Below are 22,827 nucleotides of genomic sequence, written 5' to 3' on the forward strand. Positions count from 1 at the left end.
CCTCTGAAAGCAGTTCACACAGGTGTGGGTAGCTCATGGTCCATAAGCGTCCATTCGTTGCTTTCCAGAGGACCCCAAAATTACTACTAAAATTTAGCAGCATTTGCCAAAAAAAAAGAGGTGTGTTATTTTCTGCTGATTATCAGCAGGAGTAAAACAAAGAGTGTCTAAGCCAACTGATAGGTTTAGCACATTCCCCAAATTAAACACACAAACACATATACATACATACATACATACATGGAAGCCACCAAAATCCCAGTCCCACCTCCTTCTCTACTGTGGCTCTAATACCCCCAAAGTGCAATCTTTGTCCTCCCAAAATTGCCCACTCCTGATTTAATCTTATGGCATGATAACCAGTTGAATCCTCGTCATGCTTTTATTCAACAGGGAACATGACATAGAATCTCCATTTGCACAAATGACTGACACAGCAAGGGGCTACAAATCCTTTTCACCATGCTACATTTATAGTGGCCATTGAAGAAAACAGTATGAAAACATAAGACATGTGGGAGGGAGGTCATGAAACCACAGTGAAAGGACTGCTTACACATGTGCAACAGTGGCAATTGCATGATGCTACAGGACAAGTCAGATACCACATAGAAACACAGATCCTCAATGCAGCTGGCACAGCAAGCCTCAGTGCAAACTTGTCGGGCTGCCTTCTTCTGTGAGGGTTTTGAAATCCATGGACAATGCCAGCTCCTCAGCCAATGGGGGTCTCTGCCATTCATCCCGGGTCAAGATGTAACCCACAACTGCCCCAAAAACTATTAGTAGGAGGCCCAAGATGTTGGCAAGGATTCCTTCAGGGACAAAGAGGCTGTAGGTGTCCCTGTAAAAGCAGGAGGACAATATTAGAGTTTTTCAACACTGCTGAATTAATGTACTCTTATCCCATTCTTGAGTTGGCAAAAAACCTATACTGCTTTCATGAAATCCACTGTCCCTATTGTTAATCTCTCTTTTGTATCTATTTCTAATCACTACCAGTCACCTGTCTTCCCTACAAAGTAGCAGATAACAAAACCTAACAGATTTTACACACTACTTTCTCATCAATACAACCAAGGACAACTTAAGCATTTCACCCATAAGCTGGAGACAAGTTGAAGGAGCTCAATAGGGACATGGCAGAAAAAATATGATGCCAGGGCAAGTTTCTGTTGTGGTTAGGAGTGGCTATAAAAAGTCCTCAGTACAACAACTTTTTCTCCCTCTCTTCTTCCCAATCCTTTTTTTGTTTTATTTTCAAAAAGACCATGTTAAAATTCAGGGAACTCAGATATGCAAGACCAGCAACATGGATAATATTCTAAACCAGAGATAGAAGATCTTTAGTTCTCTGTATGCCATTGGATTTTAACTTTTACCAACAGCATTTGGCAGTCCACAGGTTCTGCCTTGAGTGTAGAAACTAGCAGGGAAACAAGATTTATTTATTGTGGAGTCCTTATGCTCGCTCAGCCTTGTTGCTTTCTTGCAGATGTTTCATTGCCAGACTAGGCAACATCTTCAGTGTGAAACAATTTAGATTTATTTAGTCCAAAATTCTCAGCCTGGTTCAATTCAATGATTCAGAGAAATGCACACAGAAAAATAAATCCTTTTCTATAGCAATACTTAAATATAATCTTGGAAATAGTCCTTTAGAAACAGTCTCCTCCCAACTGATTCTGCCCATCCTATGCACATTTCCACAGAGGAGATGCTTCAGGTCCCATCTCTAAAAGACATCAAAGGGATATGGACCCAAAGACAATCCTTCTTTGTGACGGCCCTAGTGTTATGGAACATCTTGACCAAGGGGTTAGCCTGGTTTTTCATAAAATGTCAAGACAGTTCTGAGAAGACTGTGTGGAGATGATTTGGATTTGAATTGTTTTATTACTAGAATTTAAATCTAATGTGATAAGTAGAATTTGGGGATGGGGATGAAAAAGCTGGACTATCATTTTCATTTTTTGTACTTCTATTTTGACTATATTTGTAGTCTGCATGTTGCTTATTTGTGTTGGTAGGTGTGGGGTTTATGCTGGGATTTTATGTTATGATAACTGTAAAGCATTAAAAATCTTGGGAACTATGATGTCAATAAAACAAATATTTCTATTGTTGCTTTTATAATGTGCTGTAACCCATCCAATTTTTTTTAAATGGAATTGGGTGGGCCATAAAAACAAATAAACAAACAAATAAATGGAAATCCCCACACTACATTTTTATGGACACCATTAAACCCAATTTCGCCATGCACAGCAGCACTGCAGAAGTTAATGTGCTACATAACGTAACAATCTTCTGCTCAGGATCTGTTGACTAAGGACCGAAGAATTTCATGGAAGTCCTGCTGCTAAGACATAACATCTCTCAGCTACTGAGATCCATATCTTTTGTTCCTCATTGCCACAATTGGTCTATAGGATTGCTCTTTTGCAACATTAAAATATAATGTTGCATTATATTTTAACGTTGCAAAACATTATATAATATAATAACCGCCCAGAGTCCCTCCTTGGGAAGGAGATAGGCGGTGATAAAGTTAAATAAATAAATAAAGTAAGGCAGCCTTCTCATACTTTCTGCTGCCCGTAGACACTGGGCAACAACTCCCTTCATTCCCCGCCAGGATAGCTGCACTGAGTTGAAAGTTATAGTCCAGAACATTTGGAAGGCATCAGATATGGTTGAGGCTGACACAACCAGATAAATGGTCCGTGAAGCACTCTGCTTCTGTAAGCCTAATTAACACATATAAAACACTACCTTGCATCCCATTAACACACTACTAATTATACCACCATACCAGTAAAAGGGTACTTTCTTGTCAAATTTAGTACACAGTGGTGCTTAAATGTTTGTGAACCCTTCTGAATTTTCAATATTTCTGCATAAATAGAACCTAAAATCTGATGTTCTCCACACAAGTCCTAAAACTAGATAAAGTGAACCCAATTAAACAATGAGTCAAAACATTATACTTGTTCATTGATTTATTGAGGAAAATGATCCAAAGCTACATATTTGTGTATGGCAAAAGTATGTGAATCTTTGCTTTCAGTAATTCAGTAACTGTGCTCCTCTTGGGCAGCAGTAACTGCAACTAAACATTTCTGATAACCATTGATCAGTCCTGCACATCGGCTTGGAGGAATTTTAGACTGTTCCTCCTTAAAAAACAACTTCAACTCAAGGATGTTGGTGGGTTTCCTTGCATGAACTGCCCACTTCAGGTCCTTCTACAACATTTCTATAGGATTAAGGTCAGGACTTTGACTTGGCCATTTCAAAACATTAACTTTCTTCTGCTTTAACCATTCTTTGGTCATATGACTTGTATGTTTTAGGTCGTTGTCTTGCTGCATGACCCATTTTCTCTGGAGCTTCAGTTCACAGACAGATACCCTGACATTTTCCTGTAGAATTTGCTGGTATAAGTCAGAATTCCTAGATCCATCATTGATAGCAAGCTGTCCTGGTCCAGAAGAATCAAAGCAGGCCCAAACCATGATACTGCCACCACCACTTTTCACAGATGGGATAAAGTTCTTATGCTGGAATGTGTTGTTTGCCTTTCACCAAGCATAACACTTTTAATTCAAGCCAAAAAGTTCTATTTTGGTCTCATCCATCCAAAGAATATTCTCCAATAGCCTTCTAGCTTATTCACTTGGTTTTTCACAAACTGTAGATGGGCAGCAGTGTTCTTTTTGGAAAGTAGTGGCTTTCTCCCGGCAACCTGCCATGCACACCATTGTTGTTCAGTGTTCTCTTGATGGTGGTCTCATGAACACTGACATTCACCAATGCAAGAGAGGCCTTTAATTCCTTAGACATTACCCTGGAGTTCTTTGAGACCTCCTGGAGTATTGCATGTCTTGCTGTTGGTGTGAACTTGGTTGGTTGACCACTCCAGGGGAGGGTAACAGTGGTGTTGAATTGCCTCCATTTGTACACGGTCTGCCTGACAGTAGACTGCTGGAATCCAAACTCTTTGGAAACCGTGTTGTAACCTTTTCCAGCAGGTGAGCATTAACAAATGTTTTTGGGAGGTCCTCAGAAATCTCCTTTGTTCAAGCCATGACACTCTTCCACATACCTATGCTGTGAAGATCAGACTTTGGCAGTGAATACCCAGAATTCTGTTCATTAAATAAGGCAGGACCTCCCATGCTCACACCTGGATATCATCCCATTATCATCCCTGACTCTAATTTCCCCTTCAAATGAACTGATAATCCTAGAGGTTCACATGCTTTTGCCACACACAAATAGGTAGCTTTGGATAATTCTCCACAATAAAGAAATGAATGTTTTCACTCATTTGTTTAACTCTCTTTATCTAGTTTTAGGACTTGTATGGAGAACAAATCATGTTTTAGGTCATATTTATGCAAAAATATTGAACCATCAAAAAAGTTCACAATCTTTTAAGCACTACTTTATATGTTAGGGCTGTTCATTTCACAGCTTACCCATCAATATATTTATTCATTCATTCATTCACTTATTTTACAGGGCTTATAAAGCTGCTCCAGAAAGAACCAACTCTGACCCTGAAAATCTAGAAACTCTGTGGAAGGAAGAGGAAGAAACAGAGAAGAAATGGAGCCAGGTAAAGGAAATGTTAAGACAAAGAGAAAATTCACCAAAAGAAAATTCTGATTTCTACAGATATCATCTCTGAAAATCTCCAAGGAGATGTAGCCAGTCATCAACATGAAACAGGCTGATGCTACAGGTGTTTGATCAAATGTAGTGCCATAAATCAGGAAAACACTATCAAAAGAGGCTGGCAAGAACATTGTCTGGATCACCTTTCCCACCAGCTGTCTTCCAGATGCATTAGATTGCAACACAATTCCCAGGCAATATGGCATTTGGCCAGTTGGAAATAGTAGTCCAATTGTATTGTAGTCCAACAAACCTGAAGGACCCAAGGTAATAAGAATGACAGTCTGTGCTCTCCATGAAAATTAAGCAAGCAAGGACTAAAAAAAAAGCACAGATTTAGCACATTCTCAGCCTCAGCACCACTCACAGAGAAAGATGCTTGGGAATTCAACAAGTGTACAGAAAGACATAACCCACTTAGGAAAAACATAGTTTACATCTGGATGAAGGACAATCACCATGTAATCACCATTTGCAAGAAAATGCTGAAAGAACAGACAACAAATATTCTCACCAAGGTAGAGGCTACTTGATCATGTAACATTATGAGATGGTTTATAGATCTGTTAACATGTTGAGTTTTTGGTTTCAACTTCATTAGCTAAACATGCAAAACCTCAGTTAATGTTTTAAGACAGGGAAGAACATCCAAGGGAAACAGTGCTATGTTCCTAATACAAATGAGCATCAGGAGCTAGAAACATCACTATTTTCCAGAATGTCTGGATTGTTTATTTTCCATAATATCTGAACTACACCAAGCACCTTTACTTCACTTACCAGCTGTACACAAGTATTTATATTCCACGTCTTTGTTCTCAGCCTAGTATTGGCTTTCCCCAGAAAAATCTAAGCTGAGTAAAGAAGGCTTCACAATCACCAAACTGATCTAAGTATAACTGTATATGCATAAGTTAACAAAAGCATCACTTGCTTTATTTTGAAGAGTAGCAGTTCCAGAATACCCAACAGGGCAGTGGCGATGGAAAGGATGAAGAGGAAGGCTCCAAAAAAGACATGCTGTGGTTTGTATCTACTGCGGAGTGAGAACGATGCTCCAGGGAAGAGGAAGATGTAAAATCCGAACAACCACTGGGGAGGGAAAGAAAGAATTCAAAAATCACAAATACTGCACCTATAGCAGCTCTTCTCTTCCACGCAACTTAGCCTTGCTTGCTCTAGATCTTGCCTAAAGTATCAGAAGCCAATGAGAAAATAAATCCCTAATGACGCCAAGCTGCATTAATTAAATAAATCCCCCATTAAATAAATCAAATTAGAGGTTCATATTACCCCACAATTTGAAAAATCTTTTTCTCTAAAAAATAACAGCAACCACGTTGGATGAGATCAAAAGCTTCAGTAGTTCATCATCCTATTTCTCCCATCTGATGGCTTTGGGAAGGCCACAAATAAGGCACAAGGGCAAAAGTCTTCTCCTACCATTCTTCTGCATAAAGTTATTGATCCTTCAGTAGAATTATAGCCAACATTAGTAGAAACCATTCACTGCTTTATCCTGTTTGTATCAGTCTAACCTTCCTTAGAAGTCATCGAGGTCAGCACTTTATCTGATTAGAGCCTTCAGAACATCTTTATCACAGAATAATATACAGCTTTGTAATGGAGCTTGTAGAGCTCAAATGGAAATACATTAAAAAATTCTGATTTAATTAGGAAAAAAGTTACAATATAAGAAATAAACTGTTAAAGCTATTTAAGGCAAAGTCACTAAGTGATAAAGCTCCTTTGTAATGGTATAAAAGAAAAATATACTCAGTCATAAAGAAAAGTATAAAGTAAGCCAAATATAAAATAGCATAAAATGTCTGGATAAAATTGCCAAATTATATTGTTCCTAATCAACCTGATCCCTGTTACGCTTAACTGTTTGTTTCCTAGCAATTCAAGATCCAAAAGAAAATTTGGTAAGTTTACAGGTGGCATCATCACTATGGACTGCAAGAAGAAATGAAATATAGGATTTGTCTAGCCTACTGGAGAATTCACTTCCAAGTAGAATTAAATACAGGGGACAATTTCATCATAAAATTGGCAGTACGGCAGCACATGGCCCAGGGAAAAAGCCTCTCTGTGAAGGGACAACATGGATACCTTTCTTCCAGCAAGGCAGTGTGTTAAAACTTGCTAGGGTAAAGGCCCTAAAATGTTTTGCAGGAACAAGATTGTATAGACATTTCTCCAGGGCAAAAGGTTTACTTGGGTTTGTCTTCTCAAAGCAAAAGAAACTCCTAACATTATCTCTCTGCAAAGCAGTATCTATCATTTACTGTTTGGCAATTTCTTTACTTTTGGGAAAAAACAAAGAATGCAGGGCTGCTAGAGTTAGGCCAATATATTGTACTTTTTTCCTCCAAGATCTTCTTAGAAGCTGCATAAAAATGTGGAGTCCTTGGTGCCCTCTGAGCCTTGTTGTTTTCTTGCAGACGTTTCATTGCCAGACTAGGCAACATCTTCAGTGTGAAGAGGGAGTGGGCCTTGCTCTCAGTTTATATACCATGGCTTGCCCTGCTTGTGTTCGTAGGGGTGTGGTTCTCTCCTTGGGAGTTCTTTGATTGGGCCGGTGTTGTTTGCTGCTTGGATGATTGCCTGAGTTAATAGTTCCTTGATTAGGATGTATCGTGCTGTTTGATGGTTCATCTGGTGTTAATCCTAGTGTTGATTTTTGCATATCTAGGTGTTGATTGTTGGCAAGGGAGTGTACTGGTCTTTCGGCTTTTCTATTGTCTCTTTTGAATGGTATGTAAATGTTTACCTCTGTGTGTCTGTTGATGGCTGCTTGGTCTGAGTGCCAGGCTTCCAGGAATTCTCTGGCGTTTTTGGATTTGGCTTGTGTCATGTTCACTGTTTCAATGTATAGTATACATCATAACGTTTCACATGCCATGGCGCTGACGCGCGCTTCTGTTTGGGAGGGAGCTGCTGTGAAACCTTGTACCAAGCTCTGTATCTGTGTTCATTACAATGGAATGTGTTTGGGTTATGTTCTCTGTTCAAGGACTTTTCCCACAGACCATCAGAAACCATTAGGAGCACCTGGGATTGTGAACTTGGGAAGATTCTACGGGGGGAGGGATCTCATTTACACCGAGGATTTTTAGTTTGCATTTGGCATGCTTTTATCATTCTCAGCTTTCTCTGTGATCCTGCATACTATTCTTTAATAAATCAGATATCTTTGAATTCCTGCTCGTGAGTCTGATAGTGTTTTAGAATAGGCAACCATTACAGCTTGGTTTAGGATGCTCACCGTTTCCCAGTTGAAACTATGGTTGAGTCTGTCCATGTATTGTGAGATTAAGGAGTTCTCGTCGTGTCTTCTGACTGCTAGTTGGTGTTTGTGGATGCGCTCTGCTAGTCTTCTGCCTGTCTGTCCTACATGGTGGCTGTTACTGTCTTTGCATTGTATGTTGCAAATAACTCCTATTTTTCTTCTTGGGCTATTGGATCTTTTGGGTTGCTTAATATGTTTTGAAGAGTTTTAGTTGGTTTATGTGCTACAGTGATGCCATGTGGTTGTAACAGTCTGTTGGTGGTTTCTGAGCTGTTTCTGATGTATGGCAGTGTTATCCTTTTCATAGTTTCTATTGGTTGGGTTGTAGTGGGTTGGGTGGTGAGGCACTTTTTGATAAAGTTGAGCAGGTATCCATTTTGTTGGAAGATGCTGTGCAGATGTTCTTTTTCTTTTTTCTGGCGTTCTGGGTTGCTGCAGTGTATAAGTGCTCGTCTGAATAATGAAAACATCTCATCTGAAAACATCTAGGGCAGAACTATGTTCTGAAAGGAGTTCAGACAACCCCAAGCATGCTTGTTCCACAAGCCCCCCATGTATCACCTCACCTGTATAAAGTAGAACCCAAATGCAGTGATGCCACACCAGCTATGCAGGCTATACATATCCGGAAAGCCTTGCTTCTTGTGGTACTGGAAGACAGCAATCAGACCTAAAGGGAGAGCAAGGCAGGGAGGTTCCTCAAAAGACTCCCCTTCTTTCCTAACCTCCCACTATCCACTTCATAATGTTGAGACAAGGACAACCCACTCTAGAGATAGATGGGAAATAGAAGAACAGCAGGTCCACCATTGTCTGGAATGACGAAAATAGCCCGTGGCATCCCAAACCTTCTCCAAGCCAGGAAACAAGTTCCAAAATCCCCTCTGTCTTTTGCAGACATTATAGGACATCTTCCCCCAACTTATCTGGGAGCCAGGGATAGGAGATGGATTTTCATTACATTACATACAGGATAAAGAATGGATTTGAATTACATAGGACATATTCCAACCATGTTTGAAGAAAAAAAATCTAATAGAAAGAGCAATTTGATCGTGAAACCAGTTCCCTAGAGAGGTGTAGGCTCACCTTCACTGGGTGTGTTCAACTGGAGGCTGGACAGCCATCTATCCAGGATGCTGTTATTTGGATTTCTGCACTGAGCAGGAGGCTGGACCCAGTGGCAAATAATTTGAAGGGTCTCTGAGCAGGGAACTCTTGTAGTACCATGGTGAGGCCCCCCTCTTAGCAAAGTCTCCCTCAAGTCAAGTTCAACTCCTAGCAAATATACATATATGTCCATATAGTTCCCTCGGCAATAATATAAAATGGTTTCCCACTGCCTTTTTTTTCTTTTTTTTACTTCTCAGGTAAAAGGCAGAGATCTTTCTTTTCCCTCTCTTTATAAGGGTGGAGGACATGCTGCAAAGTGAAGTACCAGCTCAACCTGCAAACAAGCTCCCAGTTGCATTCTTGTGAGATGAAAATGGCAGGCAGATGGAGTCTCAACGAGCACTTTGCTCTACACCACCCCAGCCACCCCACTAGAAATATGTTTTAGATAGATAAAGGAATGTTGCCCACTGGATTCATCTTCAATTCACAAGAGCCAAAAGATGTTGCATGCTATGACTTGTTAAGGAATAGCACTGAAATAGAAACTCTCAAGTAATCTGGGAAGCCTCATCTCTTCTCTTGAGCCTAACATCCCATGGGAACATCAGTGTCTGAGGACAAGGTTCAGACAGTGTGATAGAAGACTTCAGCCAGGCTCATTGTGCCTTACCAACCAGTGCAATGATAAGTGCAAGGACATGGATGAGCCCATGCAGAATCTTTGTGGACCGCTTGCTCTCATTCCTGAAGACACGGTAGACCAGAAGGGCTGGAGGATAAGAGGAGGAAATAGGAATTAGGTGGCTGCCTGGCCAGTTCCACTTGCTTCGTTATTCCTTCACCAGAATAGATTGCATTCTTTGGGATATCAAGCAAAAGCATTTTAATTAATCCAAGGACTTTCAGTAGGTCATACTCTGAGCTGCTTCATTTTTTATTTATGTCTTCACACATATCAGGTTCATGTATTCAAATCATAAGTGTGAGATTTGAATATTTTAAATAAATATATGCAGTCAAAAGGGAATTTAAGACAGCAATAACTATGCAGTTCCCATTCTACAGGCTACCTGATTGATTTGGGTAAAGATGAATCATGGTCGTCAATGGCAACAGCAAGGAGGGGTGTGAATACAGCAGATCACCAGAGGAGGCGTACTGAGACTCCATAGGCTGTACACAGGTGCATAACTCCTCTGTGCATGCAGACTGAGGGTCTCTGTGCTCTAGCTGCTAAAACCCTCTCTTGCTTTCCATTGGCCACTCTCCCATAGATAAAGGATCCATCCCACACTCCATTGCACAAAGACCAGGAAAAAGTCTGCCCATCCCATAAGTACTAGCAATGACCAGGATGCTCCTGGCTGTTTCCCAGTGTTTTTGTCCCTGGCTTGCTCTTGAATCATTATAAGCTCTATGTCAACTAGGCAAGTGAAATGGTTTCTAGCAATGCAATCAGGGACATGGTATCTATTACTCCCTTGTCTATCCAATTATTTCAATCATGAAAGGAAAAGCATATACCTTTTCTTTTCAAAATAGCAAATGACTTATAAGGAACTCTTTTTGCCATCCTATTGGGGATCTGGGTTCAGCTCCCTTTAGGATGTGTCCTATAGTAACTGAGGTTCTAAAAACTATTTGCATATATTTGCACCAGTGGAAACAAGTAGGAAAAACCTTGAAATCTATTTTTTTTAAAAACAAAAAGCTGTCGAAAGCTATGGCTGGCTGCTAAGCCAAATCACAGTTTGTGAATCCCCAGCTGGAAGGAGGCCTTCTGCGCCTCTCCAAGCCCCTCTCGTTTGTGGGAGGAGGCAAAAGGTCACACCCAGCTTACCCACTTTCCAAATTCTGAATCCAGCCACACCCAATTGTATCTATTCCCTTGGATGACAAATCTCATCCACATGCCCTGCATGTGAAAACTTCCTGCCAAAGCAGACCTCCCATTCCTTTCAAAATTCTTACCATCACCTTGAAGGAATATCATTCCAATGACCATGCACAGAGGGTGGACGTTAAACAGTAGTTGAGAGCTGTCCCAGGCAATGCCACCCCGATACTGTCCAATCCAGGCTGCCATCACAATGATGACCACAAGGCCCAAGATCTGTGAGGCGGCCACTACATAGGTCAGTCCCTTTGGGCTTGCAGGTCTAGCAGGAGAATCCTCCATCTTCTACTTGAGCAGGAGTTACTTCCCAGCTGATTCTTGAGCTGCCAAATTTGGGAAGAGGGGAGAGAAGAATCAACACCCAAATAATTTTTTTCTCCATCTTGCTTGAGTTCTGCCCATTATGGATCCAACAGGAATTTTCTTTCCTCTCCTGGATTAGAAGGCCAAAGGGGGGAAAGAACACTGAGCAGTTGGCACCCCTATAGCACTCAGGCCTTTGGCAAGGGAGAGTGACACCCCCTTGCTTCATCACATCATCTTTTATATTTTATTGATTTTATTGTAATTTGATTGTCTGAGCCATCCAGAGTCATTGAGAGTTGGGCGGCAAACAAGTTTAATAAAGGATGACGATGACTTGCATTTCATAGGTTATAAGAATGCTCACAAATAGAGGAGAATAGGAGAACAGTGTTTCAGTGTGAGATGCAAACAAGCACTGTACAAAATCAGTTTAGAGGTTTGAAGTGGAAGTGCATGGAATACAGTGTTTTTTCAGGATAAATGACAGATAGCCAGAGGCGGCAGCCCCCTTATTAAAGGTGGGGAGAAAAATATGATTGTGGAACAAATGGTGCATGAGAGAAGGACTGATACTAGAAGACCTTTATCAGTGAACCACATGATTCTTAGCCAGAGACAGAAGTTGTATTAGATCATAATAACTAACTAGATTAAGGTAATTGGTTTAGTCTCATTTCTGTTTCTGGCAAATGCCAGCTCCGTGCTGTGCAACATAACCTCCAGGGCAAAAGTCTTTTTGCCTTTTCAGACAAAAAGTCTCCAGAAAAAAGATGCAAAGAATCAAAACCTAGAAAAGCAGTGACATTGCTAAAATCAACGCATCAGTACCTAAATTAACAGCCTTCTTCACCACCACCATCCATAATGTGCAGTGGTTAAGGTGCTGGACTAAGAGCAGGTAGACTCAGGTTCAAGTCCACCATAAGCCAAGGGAGCTCATTGGTGGTTCTGAGCCAGTCACTTGCAGCTCAGCCAACATTGCAGGGTTGTTACAGGTAGTCCTCGCTTAACAACCACAACTGGGACCAGAGTTTTGGTTGCTAAATGAAGCGGTCATTAACTGAATCCAACCCAATTTTACTGCCTTTTTGCAGTAGTCATTAAGTGAATCATCATGGGTGTTAAGCAAACCAAGTGGTTGTTAAGCGAATCATGTGGTTTCCCACTGATTTTGCTTGTCAGAAGCCAGCCGGGAAGGTCAAAAGTGGTGAGCATGTGACCACGGGACACTGCAACGCTCATAAATGCAAACTGGTTGCCAAGCGCCCAAATTGTGATCACATGACCATGGGGATGCTGTGACGGTTTTAAGTGTGAGGACCAGTCATAAGTGGGTTTTTTCAGCACTGTCATAAGTCCAAACCATCACTAAACGAATGGTTGTTAAGTGAGGGCTACCTGTATTGTGGGGAAAAGAGGAAAAAGAAAACTATGCATTTCACCTTGAGCTCTTGAATGAAAGACAGGTTATAAATCAAATGAATCAATGAATAGGGCAGGCGACATTTTTTTAACCTGGTGAGCACATCTGCAAGTATGAGATGTCTAGGCACTATTATGAAACATACACATTTACTAAAACCTAAATTGCTAAGACTGCTTGCTGCTACCTCCTCTTCTCTCCCTGGAGGATGCTCTTACCTTCAACTTATCCCTTCCTTCCTTCCTTCCTTCCCTCCTTCGAGCCCCTCCATCATTTTGCACATCTGAAGGGAGGGAAAAGAAATGGGGGAATGTGGTGGTAAAAGGTGCCTCCCACACACATGCGAGCTACAGTCACTATCAAACCTATGAGGTCCCCCTGTGAATGTAAGAAAGCATTCACAGCAAGCTGAATTGGCCCCGAGTGGCGACAGGAGGAAGAATCAGTCAGGAACCTGTGGCCTAGTAAACCAAATTCTTTATATTCACTGAACATACATACCTCTGAGATAGTATAGCTCACATGCTGACCTAGTAGGAAGTGATAAAGAATTAGAAGGTCATCCAGATGGGTTTATCAAAAACATTCCGTCATGCTGTGATTTACGGTGTCTGCCTTTTTCCTTTGTCTTGTCTTTGCAGTGTACTAGGCCAAGGGTATGTAAGTTGTGGCTGCTCAACAAGCTGCCATTGCTTTGCTGGGAGCCCAGTGTACACTGATTGATTGTTTACATGCTAATACATTTATGTTGTATCTTCGAAGTTATTGGGTTGCTTTGGGTGAGCCAGGTTTTGGACAAAACAGTTCCTGCCTGCCTGCCAAAATTTTACTTCTGACCACATTCAGCCTTCACCATGTCTAACTATTTCTCCATTGATTTAATTGCCAATAAAATAAGATACCCAATTTATAACTTTACATGACTGATATACGCAGATGGATCAATTATTTCCTCCCTGCCCTGTACTCCCTTCCCTCATTCTAGCAGTAACAGCAGAGACAACAGAAAAGCAGGTGGAGACAAGGCAAAGGAAAGGAGTAGCTACACTTTGTTGTTTATTCATTCAGTCGCTTCCAACTCTTGTAACTTCATGGACCAGCCCACGCCAGAGCTTCCTGTCGGTCAACACCCCCAGCTCCCCCAGGGACGAGTCCATCACCTCTAGAATATCATCCATCCACCTTGCCCGTGGTCGGCCCCTCTTCCTTTTGCCTTCCACTCTCCCTAGCATCAGCATCTTCTCCAGGGTGTCCTGTCTTCTCATTATGTGGCCAAAGTATTTAAGTTCTCCCTTTAATATCATTCCCTCAAGTGAGCAGTCTGGCTTTATTCCCTGGAGGATGGACTGGTTTGATCTTCTTGCAGTCCAAGGCACTCTCAGAATTTTCCTCCAACACCACGGTTCAAAAGCATCGATCTTCCTTCTCTCAGCCTTCCTGATGGTCCAGCTCTCGCAGCCATATGTTACTACGAGGAACACCATTGCTTTAACTATGCGGACCTTTGTTGTCAGTGTGATGTCTCTGCTCTTAACTATTTTATCGAGATTTGTCATTGCTCTTCTCCCAAGGATTAAGCGTCTTCTGATTTCCTGACTGCAGTCTGCATCTGCAGTAATCTTTGCACCTAGAAATACGAAGTCTTTCACTGCTTCTACATTTTCTCCCTCTATTTGCCAGTTATCAATCAAGCTGGTTGCCATAATCTTGGTTTTTTTGAGATTTAGCTGCAAGCCAGCTTTTGCACTTTCTTCTTTCACCTTCATCATAAGGCTCCTCAGTTCCTCTTCGCTTTCAGCCATCAAAGTGGTATCATCTGCATATCTGAGATTGTTAATGTTTCTTCCAGTGATTTTAACTCCAGCCTTGGATTCCTCAAGGCCAGCTTGTCGCATGATGTGTTCTGCATACAAGTTGAATAGGTAGGGTGAGAGTATACAGCCCTGCCGTACTCCTTTCCCAATCTTAAACCAGTCCGTTGTTCCGTGGTCTGTTCTTACTGTTGCTACTTGGTCGTTATACAGATTCTTCAGGAGGCAGACAAGATGACTTGGTATCCCCATACCGCTAAGAACTTGCCACAATTTGTTATGGTCCACACAGTCAAAGGCTTTAGAATAGTCAATAAAACAGAAATAGATGTTTTTCTGAAACTCACTGGCTTTTTCCATTATCCAGCGGATATTGGCAATTTGGTCCCTAGTTCCTCTGCCTTTTCTAAACCCAGCTTGTACATCTGGCAATTCTCGCTCCATGAATTGCTGAAGTCTACCTTGCAGGATCTTGAGCATTACCTTACTGGCATGTGAAATGAGTGCCACTCTTCGATAGTTTGAACATTCTTTAGTGTTCCCCTTTTTTGGTATGGGGATATAAGTTGATTTTTTCCAGACTGATGGCCATTCTTGTGTTTTCCAAATTTTCTGGCATATAGCATGCATTACCTTGACAGCATCATCTTGCAAAATTTTGAACAGTTCAGCTGGGATGCCGTCGTCTCCTGCTGCCTTGTTATTAGCAATGCTTCTTAAGGCCCATTCAACCTCACTCTTCAGGATGTCTGGCTCTAGCTCACTGACCACACCATCAAAGCTATCCCCAATATTGTTATCCTTCCTATATGGGTCTTCTGTATATTCTTGCCACCTTTTCTTGATCTCTGCTTCTTCTGTTACGTCCTTGCCATCTTTGTTTTTGATCATGCCCATTTTACCTGGAATTTACCTCCAATGTTTCTAATTTTCTGGAAGAGGTCTCTTGTCCTTCCTATTCTATTGTCTTCTTCCACTTCCGCACATTGCTTGTTTAAAAATAATTCCTTATCTCTTCTGGCTAACCTCTGGAATTTTGCATTTAATTGGGCATATCTCCCCCTATCACTGTTGCCTTTTGCTTTCCTTCTTTCTTGGGTTACTTCTAGTGTCTCAGCAGACAGCCATTTTGCCTTCTTGGTTTTCCCTTTCTTTTGGGTGTATTTTATTGCCACCTCCTGAACAATGTTGCGAACTTCTGTCCAGAGTTCTTCCGGGACCCTATCTACTAAGTCCAGTCCCTTAAATCGATTCTTCACCTCCACTGCATATTCCTTAGGAATATTAGTGAGCTCATATCTAGCTGATCTGTGGGTCTTCCCTAATCTCTTTAATCTGATCCTAAATTGTGCAAGAAGTTCGTGATCTGAACTACAGTCAGCTCCAGGTCTTGTTTTTACCGACTGTATAGATGTCCACCACCTTTGGCTGCAAAGGATGTAGTCAATCTGATGTCGGTGTTGTCCATCTGGTGAAGTCCATGTATAAAGCCGTCTCTTAGGCTGTTGGAAGAGAGTGTTTGTTATGCAGAGTGAGTTGTCTTGGCAAAATTCTATCAGCCTATGTCCTGCTTCATTTTGTTCTCCCAGGCCATGCTTACCTGTAATTCCAGGTGTCATTTGACTGCCCACCTTAGCATTCCAGTCTCCTGTGATGAAAATAACATCTCTTTTAGGTGTGTTGTCCAGTAGGTGCTGCAGATCCTCACAGAACCGCTCTACTTCAGCTTCTTCAGCATCTGTGGTTGGGGGGTATATTTGGATCACTGTGATGTTAGATGGCTTGCCCTGAATTCGAATTGAGATCATTCTATCGTTTTTTGCATTCTATCCAAGCACTGCTTTAGCCACTTTACTATTAATTATGAAGGCTACTCCCTTTCTTCTGTGGTCCTCTTGTCCACAGTAGTAAATCTGGTGGTCATTTGATGTGAAGTGGCCCATTCTAGTCCATTTCAGTTCACTGATGCCCAAAATGTCTATCTTTAATCTTGACATCTCACCAATAACCACATCCAATTTGCCCTGGCTCATAGATCTTACGTTCCAGGTTCCAATGGTGTGTTGATCCTTAGAACATCAGATTCGCCGTTCACCACCAGCACTGTCGGCCGCTAGCCGTCCTTTCGGCTTTGAGCTAGCTGCGTCATCACGTCTGGGGCTAGTTGAGCTCATCCTCTGTTCCTCCCCAGTAGCATTTTGACCATCTTCCGACCTGGGGGTCTGATCTTCCGATGGTATACCGACATATCTCTGGTTGTACTGATCCATTTAGTTTTCATGGCAAGAATACTGGGGTGGGTTGCCATTACCTTCCCCAGGGATCGCATTTAGTCTGACCTCTCTGTCATGACCTTCCCGTCTTGGGTGGCCCTTCACGGTTTAGCTCATGGCATCACTGAGGTGCTCAAGCTCCAGCACCACGACAAGGTAACGATCCTTTGCTGAAGGTAGCTACACTGGGAAGGGAATAATGTCAGAGGCGAGGGAGGAGGGACACCAGATAAGATAGAGAAGAAAAATCCTGTTTAAATTTTAGGGAAAATGGCAAAGGACACAGAGAGGGAAACTGTCATCTTCCCACATACACAACTATCAACAACTATCGAAAGAATAAAGGCCCCTTTATTTTATTTTATTATTTTTTTGAGCAACTTTTTTTGAGGTCTACAGCTTCCCATCTAAAGATATGGCATTGATACGGTGATGTCATAGGAGACAAAGGTGATTGATCAGTCCTTTTTTTTCATTGGGGAGGACAATGATATTTGTTTTACTAACATACATGTATTAAGCTTGTTTCCAGTTTTTGGTGGCACTATTTGGCAGGCTCCAGGAACTGCTTTAAAAGGGGTGGGGGTGACAATATATTATTCAAGGGCTATCTACACTAGTCCAGAAAATAGGAAATGGTACAGGTAAATACATTGGATAATCATGGAGTCCTTGGTGCTCTCTGAGCCTTGTTGTTTTCTTGCAGACGTTTCATTGCCAGGCTAGGCAACATCTTCAGTGCAAACAGGGAGTGGTCCTTGCTCTCTGTTTATATACTGTCCAGCTTGTGTTGGTGGAGGTGTTGTTCTCTCCTTGGATAATCTTCCTCCTTGCTTGCTAGGTAGTAGCTGGATTTCTCACTCACACGTCCCTTTCCTATTTAACCTGCTCAGCCCATAGGAGGAGACATATACATGAATGTGGGGAGTGACCAGGACAGCAGAAGAATGACAAACAATGTTGTCCTCTGTCTGCCCCAAAGATTCCTCACTGTTGATTGCAAAGCATCTTTTTCACTCAGGATTCTATTATGAATTATATGGACAATTATAGCAAGTCCAAGGGAGGTCACATATCCACAGCAGTGCAGATGGAAAATTAAACCAAGAAGCAGGAAAGATGTATATGCACCCATACATACACGTACGCACACTTCAGCAGGAAGCTGAAAATAATGATTATCCCAATGGTATTCTATACTGTGTAGAAAACCACAATACGTTGCAAAGGTACGTCACTTACTGCCTTGGTAAGTCCAAGGAGTCTACTGAAGGTGGAGTGGAATATATTCAGTAACCTTCTTAGCTAGTAAAAGAAGCAGAATGATGTCTTGTTTTAAAAATCAAGAGAATCATCCCCAAAGACTAACAATACAAGTCACAACAGGATCAATAGCAGCAAAATCAAAACCTACCACAGCAGGATGCACTAGATTATAGACCAAGAATTAACATTACTGTTCCAAAACATTGCAAACTAAGTCCACCTCAGTAAGCTTCTCTGGCTCTTGTCTTTTTTAAAAAATATATTACGTTTATTTTTCTAAAACTGCAATTCCCTAAAATATCATTTACATACAGAAGAATCAACAGGTTTCTTCCCATGTATTGTTTCTCTATCCCATTAGTAGTATAATGAGAAAGAAGGGAAAGTATAGTAGAAAAGAAAGGGGAATATTCCCTTACTCAGGACCTTTTTCAATAGTGATAGCTTCAAAATGCCATAGATAGAAGAGAACCCACTGAAATTATGGTTCACTGTTAAAAAGGATCAGAGGGATTAATTCTTTAAAATATAACCACCCAGAGTCTCCTTTTGGGACAGATGGGCGGTGATAGAAATTGGAAGAATAAATAAATAATCCCAAAAGTTATTTCAAGCACCAGCTTCCAGCATCATCTTTATTACCAAAAATGCCACTGAGCCTCAGATGGGCAACTGACTTTCTTCCTAATAAACAGGATGAGTTACCGCAGCCCTCTGTTAATTTTGGAAGCCCTGAAACAAAGGTAAGCAAGCAGAGATAGTGGCAAGACACATTCTGGTAAATCCATGGTTTTTATCTTGTTATATTGCCAATGGCAGTCATTTTGTGAATGAGCAAAGCTGCCACAGCAAGCCTTTTGCAATCACAGAAGGGTTTTAAAGTTCCTGTTGTGTTCACCAGCCCACTAAGATCAGAAAGAACCCCCTATTTGCCATCAATTTCACCAATTATAAAACAATGGAAAATTACATTGGCAAGAGGTGCAGTGAGAAGGATATTAGGACTAGGCTCAAATTAATATTCTAGGTTTCTCAAGTCTTTAAAGGGTTGATTCTTATTGCTTCCACTATACATACCACCCCAGATCTTTTAAACATGATCTTTGTCCTCAAATGGAAAAAATAATCATTGCAATTTGCCGGGAAGAAACAGTAAGCATGAAAGTATCTGTTCCACCAGCCCCACCTTCATTTTACAAAAGCAGTATGTTTAAAGATACAGGCAGTTTTAAGGGCTAAAAGGTCAACACTGTGCACTAAACCTTCATGTCCATTAGCCACAGATAAAAAGAACAAAATTGAGACACTTGGTACCAGTCATTTCAAATTTTGAATGTTGAATTACTTCCCTTAAACTCAGGCCTGACATCTTTCTCATTCATCCCCCCTTTTGCAAATTCATTTAAATTTTATACTACTATTCCCCCTACCCACCAAAGTCTGTTATGCTATTCAATTCATTGCCAATAGGAAGGAGACAATTTATGAAAGACTTACTTTTTTCTGAGATCTCAATTCCAAATCCCAGGCTGGAAAAAAAGTCTCTGTACCTAGCTCAAGAGATCTTTTGCCCAAACCAATCAGGACTGAATTCTACAGATAACTGTCCTCTTCCTTCATTGTGCTGATGACTCATACAAAATCACTCCTCCTGTCACTCCAGTTTCACAAAAAGCACCTGGAGCAAAATTGATCATTAAACTCTAAGGCAAACAGACAGCAACTTGCAACCTTTTGTGGTCCCAGCACCCAGAGGCTTACAGGTTTCTGCTGTCTGCTAATCCCTTTCCTTTCTACCAGTCTCAAAGCAGAATCTTATTTGGTCCTTTCTCCCAGCCAGCATTTATGTTGAACCCGGTCTTTGAAAGCATTTGAAATGGTTTTGCAGAAAGGAGAGAGTCCTGTGCAGGTAAGGTAAGGCTGCCATTCTGAAAATGTGGCAGCCTCGATTAGCTGGGCCACAGCAGCTAAAGCTTAGGGCCTCACCTTCAGCTAACACTGACTCAACTTAATATTTATCCTCTCCTAGGAGGAAGGAAATGAGTAAAAGACAAGGGAGCATACACATACTTCTTCCAAATAACAAAGAATCAAGGAGGAGACTGAGCAGGACCAGGAAAAAGAAGCCCACAGCACAGTTCAAATTGCATTTCACTCACTGCTATTTGACCAGCGTTTCCTTACCTGGTTTTCAAAGGTTGCTCCACAACTTTAGACAACTATAAATGCCAGAAAAGCAACTGTCTCGTGGATTTCAGATACCTCCTTCCCAATTTGCATGATTTTCCGGGGTCTCCTTTTAAAAAAAAGTTTTGCTTCTTTTTCAGAAGTTGCATAACTTATTTACGTCATTATTCAGCCTGTTACAGTGTCAACTGACAAAAGTCTTCCTGCACAAGTGGGTGGGAAAGGCATCTCAAACAAGTACATACAAATCAATGGGTTGTTGTTGTTTTACTGTAAGCCCCAGCTCCATTTATGGTATCAGGTTCACAATTTGCAAGCATTAATAGTTCGGAAAATATCTCATCTTTCACTTTCAGGAAAATCTTGGTGGCTTGCTGGCTTATACCCCTCCAGGCTGGGGCTGGGGGCTTGGCGACTCTCAAATATGTCAGTAGCCAAGGATCACCATGGTAACCACCAGCCAGAGCTCAAATAAATGAAAAGGCAACCTTGCTCCTTGTTTTATCAGGACAGCTGGAGAACAAGAAAGCCAGTGATGCTACCACGTTCAGAAAAGAAAGCCCCGAGGAAAGGAATAACTGTGGGGTCCTCCTCATCAAACAGTTTATTTAGGATGGTTCTATCTCACCCTTTTCACCTGACACGCACAGGTGACATTTTCAGCCTCCCTCGCTGGATCCTCACAGCAATCCCGCAGGGTAGACTAAGCCCAACGAGGGCGTGGTTTTAAGTGACCAGGCTGGTTCGCAATACCACGGCAGGCTTGCAGGTGGTAGGAAGGGTGGGCCCTCTCCCCTCTGGAGAGCCAACCCGGTGAGGTCCACCGGTGAGATCTGCTCCCTTCCTGTTACACCCGCCGAGCATGCGAAGTCTCACCTCGCCTGGAAGCGGCTTCTGCTCCCCCAGAGCGCCAGCGAACTGCGCCAGCCGCCCCGGTGAGGTCCCCCGGTTCCGAGGCGCTCTCTCCCAGGCCGACGGAACGACCTTGCGTTTCCTGCGGTGGGGTGGGGTGGGGTGGGGGTGGGGGTGGGGGTAGAAAGAGTCACGTTGCAAAGAAACCCAAGCAGACCGCGCTGTGCTGGGCGAGGGAGCCCGCAGAAGGAGAAAGGCTGGGGAGGGCGCGGCTGAGGAGGTTCCGGCCCGAGAGAAGCGCCTTGTAGGACGCGCGCGCCTTGGATCCCCCGGATCACCTCGGGTGGCTAAACCGCCCCTCGCTCCCCATTCCCCTTTCTCTTTGTCGTTTAGCTTTCTAAGGGGGTCGGTGTGTTCGTTAGAGCAACAAAGAATCAGCGGCCACTTTGAAGAGCGTGGGAACATATGCTGCTCTCCACAGGCATCATTTGTTGGTGCATTTATACATCAACCCTCTCTCTGAAGTATCTCCATGAAAACACCCCTATTAGGTAGGTTGGGCTGAGAGAGAGGGGATCCCAAATCACCCAGAGGGCTCCTTCGTGGTGTGGGCCCTGAAGATTTGAATTGGGGTGTTCCCAGGCCAGGTGCCAAAACCTAACCTCTGCGCTGCACACAGTTGTGCTTTAAGAAAGCACACACTTTAAAGCCCACACTTGTAAAGTCCACACTTTAGAACAGTGCTTCTCAACCTTGGCGACTTGAAGAGGTGTGGACTTCGACTCCCAGAGTTCCCCAGCCAGTTTTGCTGGCTAGGGAATTCTGGGAGTTGAAGTCCACACCTCTTCAAGTCGCCAAGGTTGAGAAGCACTGCTTTAGAACATCCAGAGGCTGCAATGTTTAAAAGGCATCTGACGGTTGGCATATTATAACTTCATGGATTACTGTATCTGAAGAAGTGTTTCATAATCCACAAAGTGTGCACTGTGTTCATGTTTATTTTTAAAGGCACCACGAGCTGTTTCACATGACATGCATACCTGTATTTAGCCTAATACTGATTTATTCAATTTTTTCCAGTTTATGCAACAAATGGAATCGTAACTAACCAACAAGGGCTGACTTCAGATAACAGATTAGCTGTGGCCAATTTGTGCTTCAGTGTATGTAAGTCTCAGGTTTGTCACGATGCACATGTCGTTTGCCACTCCTCCACCCTGCAGAAGCCTATGTCAATATAGTTTGTATATGGTTACCCCTCTAGGACAGTGCATTTTGACTTCTGCCATCTCTCAGGATGTATCCCTGAGGTTCTGCATCTCTTTCCCTGCTACTTAAAGCCTTGTGGCTGCACTTGAGCATTTTGTTCATAATCCTCAGTCATTCTCAGACCTTGAGCACATTGCCCAAAGAACATGTTCACACAATACATTAAACCCTAAAGACAGGTTAACACAATGTGTTGTTCATATGGCATGATATGCCTCAATAATCCATGGCGTGGCAACCTACACCAGTGGCTTTTATCTAATGTAGAAAAAGCTCACGTTACCATATTTTTTCTTTGTGTAAACTCCAAGGGTTGTACGCTAGCTGAAGTGGCCAGCCGAAAAGAAAATAGAAGCCAATAAGGTTGTTGACTGAAGAGCAAAGATTTCTATCAGAGATGCATTAGGCTACTTTGCTGGTGTGTGAAGATAACAGCCCATCCTTTCTGT

General features: G+C 42.1%; 1 protein-coding gene across 1 annotated transcript; it reads right to left on the reverse strand.

Moving 5' to 3' along the window:
• Nucleotides 1-368: 368 nt before the first annotated feature.
• Nucleotides 369-21,244, reverse strand: LOC134488279 (transmembrane ascorbate-dependent reductase CYB561). The gene is made up of 7 exons (XM_063290622.1): nucleotides 21,134-21,244; nucleotides 19,568-19,748; nucleotides 11,066-11,314; nucleotides 9,765-9,863; nucleotides 8,545-8,648; nucleotides 5,618-5,775; nucleotides 369-844 (listed from the first exon to the last, which is right to left on the reverse strand). The coding sequence occupies exons 3-7, from the start codon at nucleotides 11,271-11,273 to the stop codon at nucleotides 649-651; spliced, it is 765 nt and encodes a 254-aa protein (XP_063146692.1). The 5' UTR covers nucleotides 11,274-11,314; nucleotides 19,568-19,748; nucleotides 21,134-21,244; the 3' UTR covers nucleotides 369-648.
• Nucleotides 21,245-22,827: the final 1,583 nt, after the last annotated feature.

This window comes from Candoia aspera, chromosome 1, assembly GCF_035149785.1.
Source record: "Candoia aspera isolate rCanAsp1 chromosome 1, rCanAsp1.hap2, whole genome shotgun sequence".
Classification (NCBI taxonomy): domain Eukaryota; kingdom Metazoa; phylum Chordata; class Lepidosauria; order Squamata; family Boidae; genus Candoia; species Candoia aspera.